This window comes from Anabrus simplex, chromosome 8, assembly GCF_040414725.1.
Source record: "Anabrus simplex isolate iqAnaSimp1 chromosome 8, ASM4041472v1, whole genome shotgun sequence".
NCBI lineage: Eukaryota > Metazoa > Arthropoda > Insecta > Orthoptera > Tettigoniidae > Anabrus > Anabrus simplex.
Window position 1 is genome coordinate 66,258,934 of NC_090272.1, and position 25,498 is coordinate 66,284,431.

At 36.5% G+C, this 25,498-nt stretch overlaps 1 protein-coding gene across 1 annotated transcript in view; it reads right to left on the minus strand.

Moving 5' to 3' along the window:
- Positions 1 to 4,172: 4,172 nt before the first annotated feature.
- The window catches only part of Sou (required for meiotic nuclear division 5 protein souji), a 69,636-nt gene continuing 48,310 nt past the window's right edge, over positions 4,173 to 25,498 (minus strand). The window contains exon 9 of the mRNA XM_067152263.2: positions 4,173 to 15,533. Coding sequence (XP_067008364.1) covers positions 15,470 to 15,533 — 64 coding nt within the window. The 3' untranslated portion in view covers positions 4,173 to 15,469. The remainder of the gene's footprint in view (positions 15,534 to 25,498) is intronic.

Consider the following 25,498-nt stretch of genomic DNA (forward strand, 5'->3'; position numbering starts at 1 on the left):
AACATAAAACCATCCTAAGCAATCTTAGGTACATACTTAAACCCCTTTCTTCATTATAGACTAAAATGATTATTCAATGATTTGCTTTGCTTAGATAATCTAGCATCCTTCTCCAGTAGGGGGGAGGGAATCAACATTTTATTCATTTCTAATGCAGCCTTAGTTAACCCTGGTATATGTCCTCTCCAGAAGAAGTAGCCACGTTTCTCAACTTTCTGATGGACAAAACCCAAGTCTAAGTGAGAAAACTCGGCATGCATTTAGTACCTTAGCCTGGTTACCCACATTAGATCACTTTGGATCACTAGTGAAAAATTGCCTGAATCTAGAGAACAAGACGAATGGTGCATTTCAAATTATAAGAAAACTTGCCATATCCATAACAAGTACTGTACTGAAGTATAATGGGCTTCAACTCGAGATTGTATCTTTTCAAGTTAGACACTAAAGAGGGATTACTTAACAGATATCAATGGAAGTAATACAATCAAATATTTCCCATATTACAAAATCAAGCCTACAGAAAGTGAAGAACATACTGAATTTTTTTGTCTAGAATGTATTATCAGTGTGCCAAACTAAAGGACAAAATATAAAAGTACATATTAAGTCCTACTGTAACAAATGAACAAACTTACTTGGGCCATAACCTGGAAACAAAAACAATGCATATGAGAAGTATCCCTTCGTAGTACTATTCTATAATAGTACATTATGCAACAAGCCTATAAAGGCAATAATTAAGAAATGAGTATGTTTATAAAATGAGCAAAAACATGGAAACACAAAAGGTCAAAGACAATCTCCACATCTTCATACACTGCTGTCTTCAAGTAGATAGGCTCTCTCCTCATCAGACCCAATTCTTCTACATCCATATCTTCTCAGCCGTCAAAGAGTTAGTTTCTGCTTCCCAGCTTCATTAGGAGGGCAGACAGTAGTTCACTGTCCATTAACATTATTCAACTCTTGCTCTTAGTCCAGGCTCCTGCATAGTATTCTAACCTCATATGTATTATTCTTGTGCCCAGGCTATGGTCCGAGTAGTCTGTTGAATTACATAAAATCAGCTTCATGGTCCGTATCGCACTTCAATAGATTCACAATTAAGTATTTATTTATTTTCCACCTAGTCGATACAATGATTGCTTAAGGCAAATTTTAATGGTCAAAAATGGTACATGTTTCGTATATTATCAACATCTTCAGCCACATAACACTGTTTAGATGAAAAATATATAAAATTGACAAAGTAATGCTTTAGAGGAAGTGTCAATCTTATGTTAATTTTAAGGACACTTCTTCTAAAGCATTACTTTGTCAATTTTATATATTTTTCATCTAAACAGTGTTATGTGGCTGAAGATGTTGATAATATACGAAACATGTACCATTTTTGACCATTAAAATTTGCCTTAAGCAATCATTGTATCGACTAGGTGGAAAATAAATAAATACTTAATTGTGAATCTAGTCTGTTGAAGGCAACAGTGTAAGAAGATGTGGAGACTGACCTTTTGTGTTTCCATGTTTATCTTTGTCTCCCTATGCCTGTTGCTCTCTCTTTCTACACTAACTTGTCACTGTGTTCATCATTATGTGTTCCTAACTCTCTATATATGACTTGATTTGACACTTGTTTGTTTCTTTCCTATACTTATATTACCCCACTGGGATCCTTTTCTCCTTTTATGTTCAACCGGGCTGAGTGGCTCAGACGGTTGAAGTGCTGGCCTTCTGACCTCAACTTGGCAGGTTCGATCCTGGCTCATTCGGTGGTATTTGAAGGTGCTCAAATACGTCAGCCTCATGTCGGTAGATTTACTGGCACGTAAAAGAATTCCCGCGGGACTAAATTCCGGCACCTCGGCGTCTCCGAAAACTATAAAAGTAGTTAGTGGGACGTAAAGCCAATATCATTATTATTACTTCTAAGTTCGTCTTGTGTTCCTAATCTTTTACCACCTCTTTTTTCTTTTGTCGCGCAATTTTTCCTTTTCCTGTACTTATCCAGCTTTCTTCACATCAAAACTGTAGATCTGTCAAAATGATCCCTCAATGTGCGTTGATACCTGCCCTCCTGATGAAGCTGGGAAGCAGAAGCAGAAGCAGAAGATTAACGCTGGATTGTTGACCAGCACATATCACATCAACACCTGACTGTTCAAAGTACTGCAAAAACTCCAATGATTGGAAAGAATAGAAGAAAGTACATTTTACTAATGACAGATTTTAAATTTTGCATTCATTGCAGATGTCAATTAATCTAGCAAGGGACCTAGTCAATGATAGATGATAGTTGTGACAAGGATCAAAACTGACCTCTTCTGTAGTGAAAGCTTCCTTTTTGTCTTTTAAAAAGTGTCAATGAATCTGACTTTTTTTGTGGACAAAAATACCAAACACACCCGAAACACCATGAGTGACGCCTAGTGGTACTTATGAGGCAAGGTGATGTGCAAGTTAGTAAGCCATTGCTTTCATCACAGAGCAAGAAAGTGCTAATCAACACCTACAGGAAAACGTCCATCAGCAGAAAAGAGCGCCAGAAGAGGAATCAACATTGTTAGTGAAACCTTGTTGTAAGTATGAACAGGAGATGCAGTGCATAGATAGTTATTAAATACTTTACTGAAGATTACTGTTTTCCCTCAATCTATCTTTGGTAGAGAAGTACTGTACATGTATCCTAGTGCTATGTAACTACTTCTGTATTAAGTCCCAGTGTACCTTTTTGCATTACTGTGGCTCAGATGGACTGGCCATATCCGGCATATGAATGATGACATACTGCCTCAACAAAACCTGTACAGTAAATTCAACACTGGCAAGAGACCCCTGGTACCCCTATGAAGTGCAACAAAGATCAATTCAAAATGACTAAGACCACAGCCATCAACTTGCACACTTGCACATTGCAGAACTTGCAGAAAACCATACTCTTTGACGTACAACCACCTTAGCTGCTGTTATGATGTTATGATTTTGTTTTCCTTTTGCTTCTTGTTTAACGTCGCACTAACAAATCAAAGGTTTTCGGTGATGGAGGTGTGGGAAAGGGCTAGGACTGAGAAGGTAGCAGCAGTGGCCTTAATTAAATATAGCCCCAGCATTTGCCTGGTGTGAAAATGGGAAATCATGGAAAACTTTTTTCAGGGCTGCAGGCAGAAGGATTTGAACCCTAACTCGCTCAGTTTATGATGTTCGAACAAGAACAAAGAAGACATGAACCAGAGTCTTATCAAAAACGGAAACTTTTACAAATCCAACCAAATCCCTCTCAATTAGATGTAACCTGTGTGAGTGCATGTTTCATACAAGGTCTGGTCTGTTAAGCCACCAATTTGAATAATTGACAATAGGACTTACAAGCAAGAAATGTACAGTCGGAAACAAAGACAGACCAATGACGACTGTGGATGTATTGTTTCCATCATCTCTGTACATCAGAAGTTCCTGCCATATGGTTTTTCTGCACCCAAATGACTTCTGAGGTGCAACAGATGGACACTTATTTACTGTAATAAGGAGTCATAGGCTGAAATGAAGAGGGAAAGGAAAGAAAGCTGAAAATGAACAGTTTTCCTGTTAAAGAAATATCAACTGATTTACTCAATATATTGTTCACTCTGCATTTTCCACGAGACTATATGTTTTCCTTATAATCTTTATTTCAATCAAAACAAAAATGGAAATTAATCACAGAGTAAATCTGTAAAAAACTTGTATGGTTAAATTATTTGGACAGCTGTGTAATTGAATAGGTGTGTTTTATCCTGCTCTTTGCATCCTCTAGTCCATAATATAAGTAAAAAATATTACCACATTTTCTTTTGTATGGCACTCATCTTAATTTAGGGAGCTTCTTTAGAGAACTACATTTTTATGAAAAACTATATAATCACACCGAGTAAAAATTCAGGCACCAGATCTTACTGACAATAATGTGCATGTACATATCACTAAAATACAAATTTTAGAAATGTAAATGCATGTGTACTAATGTATGAAATGGCAATGAACTGTAGATGAGTGGAACTATATTCTCATTTATAGCATGCATCCTAACTGGGATTTATTCTTTAAAAATAAGTATTATACATGAGAAAATATGGTAAACATTTCACCCAATATTTTGTACAAGGTGTATGAGTAATTCTTTCATGGTAAAGCATGATTTATAATATTTATTCTTTTTTACACTGAATAAACTGACAGGCAAACAACATGGGTGCATCTTGGTTAGTTTATCATACAATTCAAGAGAGGCTGCTAAGGTAATATTTTGTACTGATCATCAATGTTATTTTTAACAGATGTGCAATAACTGCTGAACAGTCTGTTTCAAGTAACAAGTTTCTCTCCACATGCCAAAAATCATTACTTCATCCACTTGCTGTCACGTATAATTTCTCTCAAGCTACTTAATAAGTCTAGCACTATTAACTATAGTGATGCACAATTCGTTATTTAAGAACAAGAGTACCCCTTTACTCAAAGAGGTTACCATACTATGCATTTTATGAAGAAGGGCAAGACGAAGGAAACAAGTACAGAAATCTCTGTGGTATCTCAACTACACAACATTTTCAATTTAACAGAACAGTGCAGGTTGCTGGTTTTACATCGCACCGACTCAGATACGTCTTCTGACGACAATAGAAGAGCACAAGGACTCGAAGGAAGCGACTGTGGTCTAAATGAACACATTCCATATCCGATCATGGTCGGATTAGGTTTCACATGTGTAAAATACCGTACCAGACCTTAGTCGGATTTGAATTCGCGCCATCTTTTTACGTTCAAATGTACATTAAATGACACAGTACTTCAGTTTGCGGGTAGACAGCGGACAGATGAACATTTTACTAAAGCTTGGGATAATTTCTCACATTGTGGGATGTGTGATCTAAATGAAAACATACCAGTCCTGAAGTCTCTGAAGTGCATGGTTGGAATTTAAGTTACATGTTATAAACCTCATATTGATAAATTATTAAAAACATGTTGTATCAATATTCACATTATATGTACCAAATTTCAATAACTAGGTAATATTTTAACTTCTATTTATAATATTATATGTACTTTTGAAGATTAATTTAGGCTGAAGATGCCTTAAATTGAGGGCGAAACATGTCCCAAATAGGTGTTATTGTGTTTATGTAACCATTATAAGTGGAAATAAAGTATTAAATAGGTGGTTTAATGAACACCTTCATTATTTTTGAACTGGAATTTAAGTGGCGCTGAGTGACAAAACTAAGTCATGGCAAGTAAAAAGTCGTACTAGATCATCTTGTGAAGGTACGTACAAATTTTCAGATTTTAGAGTTTACAATATAGTAAGTTAAAGCTGTGTGTTACATGATACCTAGCGAGTCAGAGTGGCATCTAAAAATCGGTGGGCTGCTGCACGATTGAATACCCGTGGAGAGAGCCGGGAGCGGATGTCCCAATATATGCCTGGTGTGAAATGGGAAAACCATCTTCAGGGCTGCCGACAGTGGGGATGGAACCCGCCATCTCCCGAATGCAAGCTAACAGCTAACTCGCTTGGTGAAAGAAAAAGCTATTGAACAAACTTTATTACATTAAAGTCTGGTATTAGAGTCACCTGAAAAGTGATGTTTTAATCACCACATAAAAAGGCTTTTAATGTTTACTATGTTTATGGGATGGGATGCACTGATAACAACCACAGTCAGTTATATTACTGTCCACCCAATAAATAAGATCTATAGTTGATCAAGTTCAAATTCCACCTTTCACAGCATGGTATTCTGTTAAAAGTATTACTTTGTAATATAATCAAGAAAGAAAGCGCTCGCCTCGTGGCCATAATCGTTAAGGCGTGAAATCTATATGGTCAGACACCATGGTTAGCCAATTCGAATCCCATTGGTCGAAAAAATTCCACCATCAGAATGTTGGCTGGCAGGGTAGGGAAGGTGATGGTATATAATTGCTAATCGCTAGACTGCGTGCTAAAAGCCTGGATTCAATTACAAACCTCTCTGCAGTGTTCATATGTCGCTGCTGATGGTGATTCGTCAATTGGACGGGGACATAAAGCTTTGAGCAGACTGTGAATATAATATGTATAATATATTGTTAACATCATACTGTTATAAGACATGGTTTCACAGAATAACAAGCTTCGTATCCTGAGCCACACCATGGAAATTAAGGGATAATATTTAAAATGATGTAAATATCAGCGACTTATTACACATTGCATGCAAACATAGCATAATAAAATCACAGACTTCAACCATCAGTACATTCTGACATTTTCGAGTGAATTATGTCTGCTAAACAGGGGTTGTGGCAAGTATAGGGATCCCATCAACAATGTGTTAAACATTATTCTCAATCACTTTTAACATATTTCAAAGCAGTATGGGAAGATGGGAGGGGCTGACTGGCTAAGGCAGTAAAGGCGTGCTCGGTTCACCCGAAAGGAGGTGGGTTTGATTCTCCGTGAGGAAGTAAAAAATTTAAGAAACAAGATTTCCACTTCCAGAGATGCACATGACATTGAGGTTCTCTCAGCCTACACCAAAAATGAATACCATGTTAATTACCTGAGGGCAAAGGTAGTTGGGTGTAAAGCTAACCACTCTATAACCCACCTAGTGCCAAGGTTACGGGTAGTGGAGGACTTTACTTTCCACCCCTCCAAGGGCCTTCGGGGCCTGTACGGAGTTGACCTCGCTTTGCTATGAGAAGGAGAGAAAATCATTAAAAAAACTTCTGAATATGGGTTTTAAAAAGTCTGCAAATGTTATCAAAAGTAAATTCTACAAAACAATCTTTTAGAAGAGAAGAAAAATGACCCACGAAGGAAGATCACATGTGGCATTCTATATCAACAGATGAGGGTTTGATCATTATCACTGGTTTACAGTTCCAGTTTTCCAGTCCTCCACTCTTCTCTATTCATGAACGAAAAGCGAATTTACAAAACTCTCTCAGTGACTTCCTAGGTCTAATGTAATTGAGGTTTTCTCTGTTGGGGTTAATTGCCTTAGCATTTAGCACTCTCCTGCCACATTTGCAATACAGCAGCTTTCTGATGAATTTATGTAGCATTTCCTCCACAAAGGCTTTAGCAATCTCTTAAGGGAGAAATCTTTCACTCAAAGCTGTTGGTTCTCCCACTGTTTGTCAGATTTGGTATTGGCTGTCCAACCCTTCGTCAGAAAATCCAATATAGTACTGGCTACTGTCAAAACCGAAAAGAAATGGCTTTCACTATAACAAAATACTGTCACATCGGTAGTAGGATTTTCCTGACCAGATTCAAAATGAAGATATAATACCGAGACAAACAGAGCATGAGTAGATCTATAAGAAATCCTTTAACTAGATCAGTCACAATCAGTTCATGCAAATCCTATTGACGGTAAAGAGACTCACAAATTTATCAGCAGTGTGTGCAATTTATATTGAAATATCCCACCACATTTCAGTCAACGTTGAAGAAAACTTGCCAGAAAGGAGAGAGAGCTTTTATGGGATGACAAAGTACCCAAGAGAATGAAATTAACATTATATAAACAGTATTTTATACCAATTGTAACATACAGTCTAGAAACGCTGGTAACTGATAAGAGACAAGATAGTAAGATCCAAGCAGTAGAAATGAAATTTTGAAGAACGTCGGTTGAAAAGACACGAAGAGATAGAATTCAAAATACTAAAATCAGAGAAGAGCTGAATATATTGTAGAACCGTTAGTACAGAAGATACAGAAAGCAAGAGTGAGATGGTTTGGACATCTAAAAAGAACGGTTAAGGAACGGGTAGCAAGAAGGGAATTGGAAAGAGGAGTTAGGGAGAGACCATTTGGAAGACCGAGAAGGTGGATGGATCAGATTTGGAAGGACATTAGAGAAGCTGGATTGGATGTGGTGGAAGTAATGGAGCAGGAAAAGTGGAAGGACAGAAAGGAGTGAAGGAGGCTTGTAAACCACACCCAGGCGACTGGAGTGGGACATTGATGATGATGAGTATATGGTAAGGACATGGACTCACAAGTTCTCCACTCACTTTCCTATCATGCACTGCCTTACAATGAAACATATAACTGTAGTTAAGTCACAGTCAGATACATTTACCTTGCCTTTATAGCAACTTCATAAAATTATTTTCTCCCCACTCTTTGTAGCAGATTCAATGGGATTATCTCCAGAGGAGAAAATAATAATGACTTTCCACAGAAGAGAACCAGTACCTAGCAAATAAGTTGAAAAATGAATATACTGGATTTGGTTAGCACGTTTCTATATGTTAGGATTTCATTTTCAAGTCTCAGTCAGTATCAATTATATGTAACAAAAGACTGGATTTTGAATTATTTCCCTCTTTAACATATCTGCAATTTGGATTACTGAGAAACAGAATGGGCAAAACTGGCCATGAACTGAGCATAATTTGTCATTGCATACCGAGAGCTAGCATCTGATCTGCGATTGTTCATGCAGTCCGAGCACTATGCATCTGTCCGCTTACCATTATGCCTATTATAATGAATTACGGAAGAAAGAAATTATAGAGAAAGTTATTGTAAATTCAAATATGAAGAAAGAAGATGATAATAATAATAATAATAATAATAATTGTACGGCTTTAGGTACCATGTGTAAACATTTTGATTTGACACCTTGGCTTCCTTATATAAATGTTGACATTCCAATTTAACTCTACCAGATGGCAGAGAAATGAATCTCTGTTAGGCTATCTACAGCTGAATTTTATTAACTTTGTCGGGTAAACACCAAATGTATTACCAAAGATTTTTTTTTTTACAAGTTGCTTTACGTCGCACCGTCACAGGTAGATCTTATGGCGATGATGGGATAGGAAGGGGCTAGGAGTGGGAGGGAAGCAGCCATGGCCTTAATTAAGGTACAGCCCCAGCATTTGCCTGGTGTGAAAATGGGAAACCACGGAAAACCATCTTCAGGGCTGCCGACAGTGGGGTTCGAACCCACTATATCCCGAATACTGGATACTGGCCGCACTTAAGCGACTGCAGCTATCGAGGTCGGTGTCCTTTACATGCCGATGTCATAAAACTTGAAACTACATTTCAAGAAGTATAACTATCTGGGTAATCACATTATCATTGTGGCAAACGTGCTAATCCCAAGAAGTGTGGAGGGAAGAATGTTAAATTTACACTTATGAATATAGTTGTAAATTGGATTTTTAGTCATTTAGGGTTTTATGTCAACCCTGTAAATAAAGGATATCACTGGATAAATCTGGCTATAATTGCAAATACTGCTCCTATAGATAGGACATAATGGAAGTGAGCAACAATGTAATACGTGTCATGTACGATGATATTGATTGAGGAATTAGCCAATACTACCCCAGTATTCCATGAATGGTGAAAAGAAATACAAATCCTAACACCCAAAGTAAAGATGGGCTATATGCTAAGACACGGAGGTCCAAATGGACTCTTTTCTACCCTTAAAAAATCTGACATCTTCTGCTGGGTTTGAAAAGATGATCTTGGGATCCGGCAGCTGACATTCTACTACTGATCTGTGGGAGAAATCAAGAGGGTGGATATTATGCAGAAGGTGAAAACTCAAATGTGCATCTTAAATACGATCATGAACAATTGTGAAAAGATTGAAGATGCTTGTCTAGCAGATAGAAGGAATAGCTAGCTATTTGTTTTACATCGCAATGACTCAAACAGGTCTTATGGCAACGATGGGATAAGAAAGAACTACGACTCCGAAGGAAGCGACCATGGCCTTAATTGAGGTACATCTTCAGGGTTGCCAACAGTGGAATGCAAACCCATTATCTACTAAATGCAGGCTCACAGCTACATGACTCAAACCAGGTAGCCAACTCGCTCGGTGGAAGGGTAAAGAAGAAATATGCTCGAGGTGGATAATTTCCAGAATTAGAAGTCAACAGAACTTGACAGCAGTAGATGTAACAAACACAATCTGATGCCCTGTCAAGTTTTCTCATGAATGATAGTTGAAATTAAGTACTTGAAAGTGTTGGGTACCGCTGTTTGTAATTTTGAGACAGGAGATACAGAAATCTACAATTATAAATTGCACATATTTACAAATGTTCCATAATTTTTACAGTGTTTTCATATCAATATAATGTTATTGGCTTTACGTCCCACTAATTAGTTTTTCGGTTTTCGGAGATGCCGAGGTGCCGGAATTTAGTCCTGCAGGAGTTCGTTTACGTGCCAGTAAATCTACCGACACGAGGCTGACGTATTTGAGCACCTTCAAATACCACCGGACTGAGCCAGGATCGAACCTGCCATGTTGGGGTCAGAAGGCCAGCGCTTCCAACGTCTGAGCCACTCAGCCCGGCTGTTTTCATATCATGTGTATTTTTAATTGTTTGCAGTGTTGATATTCTTAAACATGTGGCAGTTGTTAAATCTTTAATAATAATAATAATCATTATTATGATTATTATTATTATTATTATTATTATTAAAGGCAGTGTTTCTTTGGCACCTGTCCAGCTAAGCAGCTCTGATGGAAGAACAATGACCTTCAGACCCCAAGTTAGCAGATTTGATTCTGGCTAAATCTGGCAGTATTTAAAGGTACTGAAACACACCAGCCTTGTATAGACAGATTTACCAGCATGTAAAAACTCCTACAGGAAAAACTTCTGGCATCTCAGCATAAAAAAACAACAAAACCTAAAAAAATAGTAAAACCAATTATGTCATTATTATTATACATACATTATCATTATGGAGCGTTATGCCTTTCAGCGTTCAGTCTGCAAGCCTCTGTGAAATTACTAAACATCGCCACAATCCTCTATTTGCAACTAGTGCTGTGGCATCATTTAGTTCTATACTTCTTATCTTTAAATCGTTAGAAATTGAGTCTAACCATCATCGCCTTGGTCTCCCTCTACTCCTTGTACCCTCCATAACAGAGTCCGTTATTTTCCTAAGTAACCTATCCCCCTACATTCATCTCACATGAACCCACCATCGAAGCCAGTTTATGCGTACAGCTTTACCCATGGAGTTCATTGCTAACTTAGTCTTTTCCGAGTACCCTCCTGCCATTGTTACCACCTGTTTGTACTAGCAATCAATCTTGCTACTTTCATGCCTGTTAATTCTAACTTATGAATAAGATATCCTGAGCCCACCCAGTTTTCGCTCCTGTAAAGCAAAGTTGGTCTGAAAACAGACCGATGTAAAGATAGTTTCGTCTGCAAGCGATATCATTGCATTAGCTTTACTACACCTTGATTCAATTTCACTTACTATATTACCATCCTTGGAGAACAAACAACCTAAATACTTAAAATTATCTACCTGTTCCAGCTTTGTATCACCTATATGACATTCAATTCTGTTGAAATTCTTACCTACTGACATCAATTTAGTCTTCAAGAGGCTAATTTTCATGCCATACTCATTGCACCTATTTTCGAGGCTTTCGGCACAATTTGCATTTAAGACCAAGTCGTCAGCATAGGCTAGACTGCTTACTACATTTCCACCTAACTGAATCCCTCCCTGCCACGTTATACATTTCAGCAGATGATCCATGTAAACTACGAACAGCAAAGGTGAAAAATTACAGCCTTGTCTAACCCCTGTAAGTACCCTGGACCAAGAACTCATTCTGCCATCAATTCTCTCTGCAACCCATTGTCAACATAAATGCCTTTGATTGATTATTAAAATCTACCCTTAATTCCATACTCCCCAGTATTGAAAACATCTTTTCCCTCGGTACCCTGTCATATGCTTTCTCTAGATCTTTGAAACATAAACACAACTGTCTATTCTTCTTGTAACATTTTTCAGTTACCTACTCCATACTAAAAATCTGATCCTGACAGCCCCTCTGTGGTCTGAAATCACACTGGTTTTCATCCAGCTTCCTCTCAACCACTGATTGCACCCTCCCTTTCAAGATGCCAGTGAATACTTTGCCTGGTATACTAATCAATGAGATACCTCGATAGTTGTTGCTATCCTTTCTGTTCCCTTGCTTATAGATAGGTGCAATTACTGCTTTAGTCCAATCTGAAGGTGCCTTACCAACACTCCATGCTAATCTTACTACTCTATGAAGCCTATTCAACCCTGCCTTCCCACTATACTTCACCATTTCAGGTCTAATTTCATCTATTCCTGCTGCTTCCACTTCCTTAAGCGTAATTTCATCAACATCATTTTCTTCCTCCCCATGAGCTTGGTTGTTCGCAACACCACCAAAAAGATTTCCTTTTACGTTGAGAAGATGTTCAAAATATTCCCTCCAACTGTCCAGTGATTCCCTGGGATCTATTATGAATTCACCTGAATTACCCAAAACACTGTTCATTTCCTTTTTCCCTCCCTTCCTAAGATTCTTTATTACTGCCCAGAAAGGTTTCCCTGCTGCTTGACCTAGCCTTTCCAGGTTATTACCAAAATCTTCCCATGACTTCTTTTTGGATTCAATAACTATTTGTTTCGCTCTGTTTCTTTCATGTATGTACAATTCCCTGTCTGCATTGGCCCTTGTTTGGAGCTATTTCTGATACGCCTTCATTTTACGTTTACAAGCTGCATTCACTTCATCATTCCACCAGGATGTTTGCTTTTTCCCATCTTTACACACCGTTGTTCCTAGGCATTCCCTTGCTGTTTCTACTACAGCATCCCTGTATGCCACCCATTCTCTTTCTATATCCTGAACCTGCTTACTGTCCACTGTTCGAAACTTCTCACTAATCATATCCATGTACTTCTGTCTAATTTCCTCGTCCTGGATATTTTCTACCCTTATTATTATTACTATTATTATTTGTTACCAACTGTAATCATTTTCCTGTTCAACCCTTTTCTTCAGCATGTTTTCCTTCTTCTGTCTTTTTATTACACTACACAAAAATATATCAACCAGGTTACACTATCTTGTTAACTGCTGCCATTCTTTAGAGAAGCTGATTTGCCTCAAAACATTTCATTCTTTATCAGAACCATATTATACTTAAACCACCATATTCTCAGATCACCTTTACATACAGAAACATGCTTGTGCAAAGCATAGAAAGACCATTTCTCTGCTATGGAAGTTAAGTGTGGACCCCAAAGACTTAAATAAGTAATGACATTAGTGCAATGAAGAGCAAGGAGATGAAATTGGAAAGCCAATGAAAATGTACCAAAAATGGTTGAAGATTGATTCTGTACTTAACAAAAATGACAAATATGTCAAGAAAATAGAGGGAATAAGGAAACCACGAGCAATGCTCTCACAGTGAGCACAAGGAAAATCCCAATGAAGGGATGTCAGGAAAACTTCTTAGTTCAAGATCAAAACAACCGTTGTCGAGGTAGTGATAATGTTTTATTCTAATAATTATATCAATAGAAGTTACTAATGATATTTAAATACTGTAAAGGCTTGAATTGACTGAAAGAAACACATGCACACAGTCACTCTCTCTCTTATAGAGAAAAGATATATGTGCATGCCTTATCTTTACTTGCATTTCATGCATTTGCTCCTGAATCTAGAGATCATTAAGATACACCTAAATCATATTTATTTTCCTTATCTTCTATTGATATTTTTTCAGTCTTATTTTCTGGGATTGAAAATTAAGTTCAAAGTACTACCAAAAGAATGATAAAAATAATTATAGCAACTAAAAGCAAATTTTGCTATTATGACTATTTTTTATAGCTCTTTCCCAAATTACAACTAGCAATACACAAGAAATTAAATATAAAATGATCAGGCTTGAAGCTACTGTTCCTGAGCAAAATTACTATTTGGGAATATACAGTGGAACATTGATTATCCAAACATTAGTCATCCAAAATGTCAAGTATCTGAATCCACATTTTCTCCATTTTAGCGCATTCCTTTTCAAAAAAGCACAAAAATACAGTATTCAATGAAAGAGTAGATACATTTTTCTCTCTCACCCTGTAGTAGGATGAGAACTGCAAAAATAATACAGTACTTACCAAAGCGCCTTCTAGGAAATTCATTTAGCAAGTTCCTTTTGTTCTTTAATGTCAAGCATCTGTGTTCAGTCTTCAAGATGTGTACTTTCCACCGAATGTCATTGTCTGTATTCAATTTACGGGTCAAGGTCACATACTGAGATTTATAAAATCTTTGGTGCTTACTACTAGCACACAATGACCAACAGAGCATTGCTGCTCTTTCTAAGAAGCTAAGTCTAAAAGACTGTTGCTACACGTTAGCTGAATTGTCGACGTTGATGACGTAGGTTTATTTTAAAATTTCATAGAACAAACTCAGTTCAACAGAAGAAACCTAAAGGAATGGCTCTGAAGAACACCAGAGCAATGAATTTACAGAATTGTATCCCTCCATCTCAGGACTTGAAAACTATGATGAAGAAGCGTAAACAAGAGGCTGGAAAGTGATTCAGATCCAGGTTTTCAAACTTTAAGTGAAGATGAAATTATAAAAGTTGTCCAGGAAATGCTGGATGTGGTTTGCTGCCTTGGAAATGGTGATGATATCGTATGAAAGATAACCTGAATGCTGCTTGACTCAACTTCTCCTGCTGAATGTAATACAAGATCCTATTGCTAGAACATGGAGGTCTACATTCAAAGACAGAAAAATCAACTATTACTTTGTGCAAGTGGGTCTGTTTCATTTACCATAAGCATTGTATTTCATATGTAAGGTATTGGAAACAATTCTAGGTTCGGTTATTAAAACAAGTGAATAGCCGAACTATAGTTGGTCTCAATTAGTTCCAATAATCAATGTTCCGCTCTATTTATCTACTCATCATAATGTTTTCATTTTCACTTCAAGTTGTCATGTGCTAAGAATTGTTCAAAAGAATTGTGCATCACTGACACATGGGAATAACAAGTATTTCAAGAGCAAGTCCAGATATCACATACAATTAAAACAATATTTACTCTAATATTTTAGTAAAATTAAAAGCTTCATGAACGATTAAGGTCCCCAAATGTAAATTTTATACTTGTTTGGAGTTTGCCTGCAACCACCATAAAAAAAAGTCAACATTTGCAAAAACAAGATTCCTTTGCAGTTTCAAATTCATGAACACATATTGCACTAGGAAAAAAATAATAAAATATATTCTAAGGGGCTCCTCCCACTATCCAATAAATTCATTTTTTCTATTTCTTTCTTTTACCACCAAAATGTCCAGTATTTAGAAAATGTCCATCTTTCTTCTCTGTCACAGACTATGATATAACAAACACAACTATTTACATTTCTCTATAAATACATCATTTAATAACATCACTTTCCAACACTTATTATAAAAGGCATGTGCATCCAGATTTCTACCCACCAATCTCAACTTGAAGTGTCTCAAAATGAAATAAAGGACAGTACATCATTCACACACCTTCTACATATGACTCTGTGCTCTTACAGCTAGTAGTATAAATTACGACGTTATATCTAAATTAAAAGTAAATGAGCCGAGCATCGGAAGGATTCTGTTCAACTGGGCAGTAGGGACACTTCAACCTGTTGAAGAAAAACAAACCATTATATAACATATCTGAAAATGAAATATCAAATAATTTCCCAAACATCACGTACATAAAGTCAAATAATAATATTAGATTATAAATTCCACCTGTTCAATACATAGGAGTTTTTTATTTAAATTTAACAAATAGTTCTTAATATATTAGATATAGGGACATGTTTCATCCATAATGAGGGCATCATCAGCCAAAAAATCTCATACCTGGAAAAAAGATAGATCAGGATCCTGATTGTTCTTATACATAAATAAGAGGATACTGTTTTAGGTACAAATGTGAATAAAATGACTAGCAAGTAGAACACAGTAGTTATAAGTACTCTTATGAAAAAGTCTTATAATCAATCCTTATTGTAGACTAGCAAGATACCCGTGCTTCGCTACGGTATTATACTGAAATTTATAATTGAGTGCTTATTGTTTTAGATATATAATCCGCCAAAATTCGCGAACCGAATCATTTCCTGCGAGAATCCGCCAAAATTCGCGATCTGACTCGTTTTCTAATAGATTACGTCAAGTTTCCTCCCATTTTTCAATCTTTCGTTCCAGCAATCGATTTCATACTTCCCGGGCTAGGTCCAGGTATTCCAGCCGGTCAGTTGGGTCCCTAAATCTTTGCCATCTTTTCCTATAAGCATTCTTAATATGGATATAATCATTCAGGAAATCCTGCGTGGTGTCTTCTTGGGTGCCTTGGCGGTACTGAACCCGCCGCCGGACTGCATTCTTAGTCATTACCCCTCCAGGACCCGTTTCGAGCGCGGTCCGCACATTTGACGACGGTTCAGAACATTATTATTATTATTATTATTATGCAAGACCGCTACTTGAGGGTAAATTACATCTGCTGCCATTGTCATTGTTGACAATGTGACCAGCAACATTTTCGCGCGTAGGCAAGTGTGCGGGATTTGTGGCAATACGAATGACATACTTCTGTGCATTATTGACCTTATTATAGAGGTGAACAATTTGACGGGCAATCTAATTCCTATCGTTTATTTCAAATGTGTTTACATTTTTATTTATATGCCAGGAGAATCTACTGTAATCTAAGAACGTTCTCCGAAGGAAAAGATGGTTGTTAAAAACGAACCCAGGAAAGATTAAAAATGATCTGTTTATGATCAGAATAAGTATATCAAAAATCTACAGCCTGTTTCCAGTCATTCGACGGGGTCAGAAATGGAATGAATAAAGCCTCCATCTAGCGGCGACAATAGGAATTGTGCCGGCTGCCGAAGCACTCCTCTGGGGCAATGATCGATGAATGACAAATGAAATGAAATATTGGACAGTGTTGCTGGAATGAATGATGACAGGGAAAACACCGGAGTATCCGGAGAAAAACCTGTCCCACCTCCAATTTGTCCAGCACGAATGTCACATGAAGTAACCAGGATTTGAACAACGGAACCCAGCTGTGAGAGGCTGGCGCGCTGCCTCCAGAGCAACGGAGGCTCCTTATAAGTGCATTATGAACAGTAAAATCAATTGGTCTCACCTCCTGTTATATCCTACCGCCGTTAAGTTGATTTACCCCCCCACCAAAAAAAAAAAAATTAAAAGAAGGCGTGGAGATTCCAAACACCAATGTTGACGTCTATTACCTTCAGTTTTGAGATATAAGTATCCCCATAAAATAATTCACTTTTTTCACTTCCTTTCACACTCCTTCACTCCCTCCTCTCCTAAGTGAATTTTCCGGCAAAAAATACTTGTTACTTTAATAGTAGAGGATCTTCTAAATACCAATTATCACGACTCTAACTTCTTCAGTTTTTGACTTATGTGTCCTCATGAATGGAATTCAACTCCTGTTCACTCCCGCCCCGCGATATGATTTCCCCCTAAAACGCGTTTTTCTTTGTTTTTAAAGGAAATCCAAAATACCAATTTTCACATCTGTAACAACTTTAGTTTTTATTAGATGTAGACTATGTATTCTCGTACAATTATGTCAATTAATTCTTCAATTCTTTCAGCCCCCCCCCCCCCCAACTTCATTGGATTTTCCAAGAATACGTGTTTCTTTACTTTTAAAGCAGATTCCAAATATCAAATTTCACATCTTTAACATCTTCATTTTTGAGATATCAGTAGCCTAATTAAAAGAAATCAACACCATTTTCAGTCACTTTTACCACCCCCTCCACCCAAGTGGTATTTAAGAAAACTAAAAATACACGTTTCTTTATTTTTAATAGAGATAAAAAATACCATTTTTCACTTCTGTAACATGTTAACTTTTTTTAGATATACTGTAGAAATTCTCATTTTAAAATGTCACCCCTTTTTATTTCCACTTAAGTGGAGTTTCCAAAAACAAATCACCTATGTTTCTTTACATTTACAGGAGATTCCACCTACCCACTTTTTACGTCTGTAACATTTTACGTTTCTCAGATATTCTGTAGATAAAGTCTTTCACAAAATTCACCCCATTTGTCACTCCTGTTTAACCGCCATTAATTGGATATTCCAAAAACAAAAAAACAAAAAAATACGTGTTTCTTTATTTTTAAAGGAGACCCTATATACAAATTTTCAGTTCTGTAATATCTTCGGTTTCTGAGATATATGTATCATCATTAAAGGCATTCAACCCATTATTCACCCTTTTACACCCCTCCTATTGGGATTTACAGAAAACAAAAAATACTTGTTCCTTTATTTTTAAAGGAGATTCTAAATACCAAATTTTACATCTGTAAACTTATGAAGTTTTAAATTGTAGACACAATCATTTTAAAAATTCACCCTCTTCCCCCCCACCCATTAATTGGATTTTCCAAAATCTAAAAATACGTGTTTCTTTATTTTAAAGGAAATCCCAAACACCAATTTTCAGGTCTGTAATATCTTCAGTTTCTGAGATAGAAGTATTCGCTTTAAAGGCATTCAACCTGTTTTTCACCCCTTTGCACCCCTCCTATTGGGATTTTCCCAAAACAAAAAAATATGTCTTTCTTTATTTTTAATGAAGATTCTAAATACCAATTTTTACATCTGTAAACTTTAAAAGTTTTGAGACATAGCTGCACTCATTTTAAAAATTCACCCCCATTTTACCCTCCAATTAATTGGATTTTCTAAAAACAAAAAATACGTGTTTCTTTATTTTTAAAAGCAGTCAAAAGTACCAATTTTCAGGTCTGTAATATCTTCAGTTTCTGAGATATAAGTACCAGTTTCCTGATAAAAGGCATTCAACCCCTTTTTTGCCCTTTTTCACCCCTCCTATTGGGATTTTCTGAAAACAAAAAAACATAAGTTTCCTTATTTTTAAAGGAGATTCTAAATACCAATTTTCACATCTATAAACGTTTAAAGTTTTGAGATATAGATACACTCATTTTAAAATTTCACCCCCCTTTTCACCCCCGTACCGAAGGAATATCCAAAAATCGTCTCTTAGCGAGCACCTACATCATAATATGAATGTATCCCCAAAATTTCATTTTCATGTCCAGTAGTTTTGGCTCGGCGATGATGAATCAGTCAGTCAGTCAGGACAAGCTATTTTATATATATAGATCTTTACGAATGTCTTGTTTTTTAAATGTGGTAACAAGCAGTTAGTTAGAAGTTCAAAAAGAATACTGAAATTGCTGCGTTGAAATAAAATTTGGTAAGTATGGTGCCTTATGCTGGAGATAGCATAAGGAGCTTATAATAGTTTAATATTTAGGATGAAAGTCTCTCTTAGTGGTAGTTAAATTTAAATCCAAAGATGATGTTAATTTTATATGAAAAGATAATATGACAAAATTTCTTTAAGCACTTAGGAGCGAGGACAAGTACTCGTCAGAAACGCAGCTATTTTTATAATTAGCTGGTAGACGTGGTTGTAGCTTCTTGTATTAAACACGTCTACCAGCTAATTATAAATATAGCTACGTTTTCTGATGAGCACCTGTTCTCGCTCCTAAGTGCTTCAATAAATTTGTCGTCTTATCTTTTCATATAAGATTAATAATTTCAACAGACAAACAACTTTGGATTTTACCTCATCTTTAACCAAATTAACATAACAACTGTCTCTACTCAACCTCGCACAATTTCCTTTTGACTTTTAATACAAGAAGCTACAACCACATCTACCAGCTAATTATAAACATAGCTACGTTTCTGACAAGTACTTGTCCTCGCTCCTAAGTGCTTCAAGAAATTTTGTCGTATTATCTTTTCATATAAAATTAACAACATCTTTGGATTTAAATTTAACTACCACTAAGAGAGACTTTTAACCTAAATATTAAGCTATTATAAGCTCCTTACGCCATCTCCAGAATAAGGCACCATACTTACCAAATTTAAATTTCAACGCAGCAATTTACGTATTCTTTTTGAACTTTTAACTAACTGCTTGTTACCACATTTAAAAAACAAGATATTCGTAAAGATCTACAACAAGGACTGATTTTTGTCATAAGAGTACTTATAACTACTGTGTTCTATTGGCTAGTCATTTTATTCACATTTGTACCTAAAACAGTATCCTCTTATTTATGTATAAGGACAATCAGGATCCAGATCTATCTTTCTTCCAGGTATGAGATTTTTAGGCTGATGATGCCCTCATTATGGGTGAAACATGTCCCTATATCTAATATATTAAGAACTATTTGTTAAATTTAAATAAAAAACTCCTATGTATTGAACAGGTGGAATTTACAACCTAGTATTATTATTTGATTTTAAATACATTTCAATACGGACTATAACATGAGATTTGTAACATGTAACATCACATACACTTCAAATAATTACACAAAATTCCAAACTTGTTTATAATCATCTATGATAACTGGTTGAACTAAGAGATTCATTATTTAAAACTCAAAAAGACTCAGAATATCCTACACTCTATTATCACTAAACAATATGAATTCTATCTAGGAAACCTGTTCGCAAATTTTCAAGGGCTTTATCTCAACTGGTGAATTAAAACAGAGTTCTTATTAGAAAAAATATCCAGCTCCTTGGCTGAATAGTCAGTGTAGTGCTCTTCTGATCAGAGAGCACCGGGTTCGATTACCAGTCGGTCACAAATTTTTAAATGGTTCATTCCCTTGTCTCAGGGACTGGGTGTTTGCACCATCCAACTTCTCTGCAACTCTCACACCACACGCAACACTATCCTCCACTACAATAACACTCAGTTCCCTATACACAGCTGATGCTGCCCACCACTGTTGGAGGGTCTGCCTTACAAGGGCTGCACCAGGCTAGAAATAGCCAGACGAACAGCAGCATTTGGAAAAAAAATTATGTGAAACCATTCAAATTTTTTTTTAGAAATCATCATCATCGAAAGGACAAGCAATAATATCGAATAATATTTGGACCGCTGCTTTCACTGCCTGTATTAATATTAATTACCACCTTCACTGGATGAAGTGCCCATCCTTCAATTTGAACTTAGATGATCGACCAAAGCAGCTCATTCAAACAACATTACGCCTCTGCAACTTAATACGTACCTTTCAAAATTCTACTTTTGAAATATATTTCACAGTCCAAGTCATCAATAAATTGCCGGACTCCATCCCTTTTCTCCTAGCGAAGTTCCGAGATTGCTTGCTTGTTCCTTTTTCATACAGAGTATGTTTAGAATTGGACATAAGATAGCCGTACCATTCTTAGGCCACAGCATCTCTTAGCACAAGACTAATCATTTCTTCTAAAAAAAAAAAACAACCCAACACGTTTACAGCCATTAGAGACCATGTTAGGTAACAGTTACATGTAGCATCCTTTCTCTGGTAGCCTGTCTTCTCTGTTAAAAACATGATAGGCCATCAAAAAGTTGTAACTGGTAGAGAGAAATATTCTGAAGAAGGTACTGGGACCCTGCAAGATGGATCATACAGAAAGAGAGGAAACCAAGAATTATATCTCAAGATGGAAAAGATCTTGGATACCATCCAAAAGAGGAGAGCCATGTTCTTTGGGCATATCTATGGAATGAATCCGGGAAGACTGACTAATCAGATAATAAGGCTTCTTGAGACCAGAAAAACTAAGGTGCGCTGGCATCATGAGGTAAAGGACCTGGAAGAAATGGGAATACATGGAATGGAAATCAGCAACACGGATGCTTATAAATCGAAGATCAAGACCACCAAGAATTTTCAAGAAAAGGTTAGAACCCGTATCCAAGCATTGTCGGCAGAAGAGAGGAGGAGATTGCAGAGTGAAAGGATGAACGAGTACCAGACGCGGATTAAAGCCCAAAAACAGATGAAGCTGAATTCGAATTAACGTGGTCCATAGTCTGCCGAAACAAAAGAAGATAATGAAAGAAAAAGGAAAAATAATCGTACGGCCGCATCTAATATATGTAGTTATTTTAAAATTTGATACATCTAAGCAGCCTGCATGTCAATTTCATCGTACCATTACTCTACCACATAAATGAGCAAACTGGACCTCTCATGAACACCTACGGCCAAGTTTTAAAGATTTTTGTCTGGTAAACACCAAATGTGTCACCAGAGATTATTTACATGCCAACACTGCATGACACCGAGTGCTTCTTTTCTCCGCCCTTCATAAATCCGATATTCTCCACTGAGTTTGAACCCATGATCCTCAGATCCACTGAAGCAGAGAGAGAGAGATAATTTCCTCTCTGACTGACTAGTTATATTTTTGAAATTTTACACTTTTGGAATAACATTACATGTCTTAACTCAAGCCTAACAGATGAAATTAAATATTTTAATTAATTTAATTAATTCATTTTCTTAACTGTGTGTGTAACTATGGACTATACTAATTCCACTTGGTTCTTCCTTCACTTTTCATTCACAACTCTTTCATTCATTCTCGAAGTTTCTCTCTCCTTACCTCAGTCCAACTGGTTCTTCCTGGGTGATTCAGAGTTGTTTTGTGTCCTTTTCAATTTCTTCAATCTATATATAGATATAAAAAATATTTCTGTGAGTCTGTTTCTATGAAGGTGCCAGAAAGAAATTCCTTCTATAAAATTTAATTTCTTGCTTCCTTTTACTTGTGAGGCTGCTACAAACAAAACCTACTAAAAACATACAACACAGAGAATTCAGAAAATGATATCCAAAAATGCCTCATGGCTTGGTGGTCTAATAAAGTGAGGCATGGTTGAAACTTGACTAGAGTCTGGTTGAATTTCTTTAATGTCTATAATTTTCTCAATATGCATATAAATTTCATTGTTATATCATTGTCCTCCATTTAACTGGTGCTGCAGAATAAACTACTTCTAGCCAATTTACTTTCAGTATTACCCAAGTTTAGCGTAAGTGAATACTGATTTCATGTTATAATTGTCCTTGGTTAACTTCTCCTAGATACTTGAATTTGTCAGTCCTATAAATCTTCTTATGATTTCATATTTGTTTATTTGGTTCATGCCATCTACAAAGACAGGCTTTTGATACTAGTGCTACTTTAATTAATTTGACATAAACATTATAACCAAAAGCTGTAAATCCAAATGAAAGTTATTAAATCAATGCATTATTAAATTAGAAATTGAGCACATCTTTAATCATGGGGCACGAGTATTTTTCAGAACAGAAGAATCACCTGGGTAACAGAGTACTTCTCCAATATTAAAACATATCTGCTGAAGGAAATCGATACTGACAAGTGATAGTCCTCCTCCAGAGTATTATGCTGTGTGGCCACTTTAAATTTCTTGAAATCCCAACTACTCTTCCATAGATCCTGTCCTAATGAAATGACAAGTAAATTGGGTACTTATACATACATACATACATACTGTACCCATCCAAATGGTATTTTATTGGATTTAGAGAAGTTGGTTTAATTTTCGTAATGCAGTACGGGTCTACGCGTGAGCAAGCACCAGCTGATTACCGTGCCGTTCCGTTGCGGACGAGAGAGATCTGGGCCAGGCGATCAAGGTCACCGCACGTCACAGGGTTTACGTCACCTAGCGAGCCGGAAGCCAAGGGGAGTGACATTCCAGAAAGATCTGCTCCAAATCTGAAGAACGAATCACGTCGCAGAACAGCTGACGACCAATGAAAATTAGTGATGTTGGATGGTCGGAGAATCATTTTAGAAGAGATGTCGAACAGTGTGTTTTCAGAAGAGAGACAGCGAACAGTAGAGTTTTAGAAGAGACGTTGAACAGTATGGTTTCAGAAGAGAGACAGCGAACAGTAGAGTTTTAGAAGAGACGTCGAACAGTGTGGTTTCAGAAGAGAGACAGCGAACAGTAGAGTTTTAGAAGAGACGTCGAACAGTACATGTTCCAGTGGAGAAAGCGAACAGTGTGGTTTCAGAAGAGAGACAGCGAACAGTAGAGTTTTTAGAAGAGACGTCGAACAGTACAGTTCCAGTGGAGAAAGCGAACAGTGTGGTTTTAACCGACTACAATCTAGTAATGCACGATGACTATGATATTTAAGAGTGCTAATTTAATTTTCCGTGTAGACAATTCAGTCTAATGTGATATATTATTGCCGCAGAAATTTGTGGAATGTTCTAGTATGAATTACGAGGGAAGATTATCATTGAAATAGAATCTTCGAGAACAAACCTGGTCGAGGAACATCGTTTCATCAGTAATACAGTAGATTATTCGAGATTCCGACAACTCAACGATGTGCTGTAAACTGAGAAATGAGCTCAAGGTTTGGAGCTTTCTGTAGGCTTGAACCACAGTGTACATAAATGCGCCAGTTAAGTACTGTAAGACAAACTGTTAATCTACAACAAGTGTGGATCAAATTTTAATAATTTTAGTTTCAGCAACACCTACGAAGACCAGCCGTCATCATGGACCGACCAAGAAGGAAATCCTGGCGAACTCTAAAACAATGCTGGAGTGATTCTACGCTATTTGACTTCACAAGAATCCTGACGTGTTAAGCCGACGTGTGTGGCCCAGCACGATGAATTTGTTCATCTACAATCCACCATAATCCAGAGGAGGGACAGACATCTACAGCTACATTCAAGGCGCCGGAGATTTACATCGGAATAATAAGTACTCTTGTTACAGTTTCTTCTCTTTCAGTAGATTGCTAGTTGGATTGTATTCTTATTTAATGAAATGTAGATTAGTTAGAGATGTAGTATGATAGTGATGGTAGAGTAGTCATGGATTCATTGATTCATTAGTTTCATTTTGAGCATATTCTTGGAATATTGCTGTGTTGATTCAATGATTGATAAACCCCAGTTGTTAGTGAATTTCACGAGGTTATGAGTAATTAAGGTCTTCAAAATTAATTATGGGGGAATGAAACCTAATAATAAGCATAATGATAATAAGAATAATGTGTGACTTCATAAAAATCATGACGATAAGGATGTAATTAATTGGATTATGTTAAAATAATAATTAAATCAAAGCTTTGATAAAGAAATGATTTGTGAAGTAAGACTGATCTTAGAAGGGAAGGTGATAGCTGTGGACAGTAGGCAGCTCATCGAGAAGATGCGTTTAGGAGTAATAATCAGGTAATAATGATGATGATGATGATGATGATGATAATAATAATAATAATAATCATAATAATGAGTCGGAACAATTTAAACTGGTTGTTGAGAATTAAAAGTGAGCGACGATTGTGAAGATAAATTTTTATGATGATATTAGACGACATGGGACCGCTAGGGTACATGTTAGTCATGAGGATAATTGTGATTTATGGTGATATAATTAATTATTCAGGGAATAATAATAAACTTTCACTCAACAACTTATATTATGTAAAGTATGACTCAATAATTATTTTTCTCTTTCCCTGAGGTTATGAGTGCCTTCTTCGAAGTATCCCTAACTGATGGTGGTGATGATTATTTCTTCGATGTTTTTATTCATCCTATTTTTGTCATTCATCACAGGTCATGGTGAGTCTTTACTATTATCTGCAATAACGTGAGGGTCTTCAACCTAATTCTGAAGGGAGACATA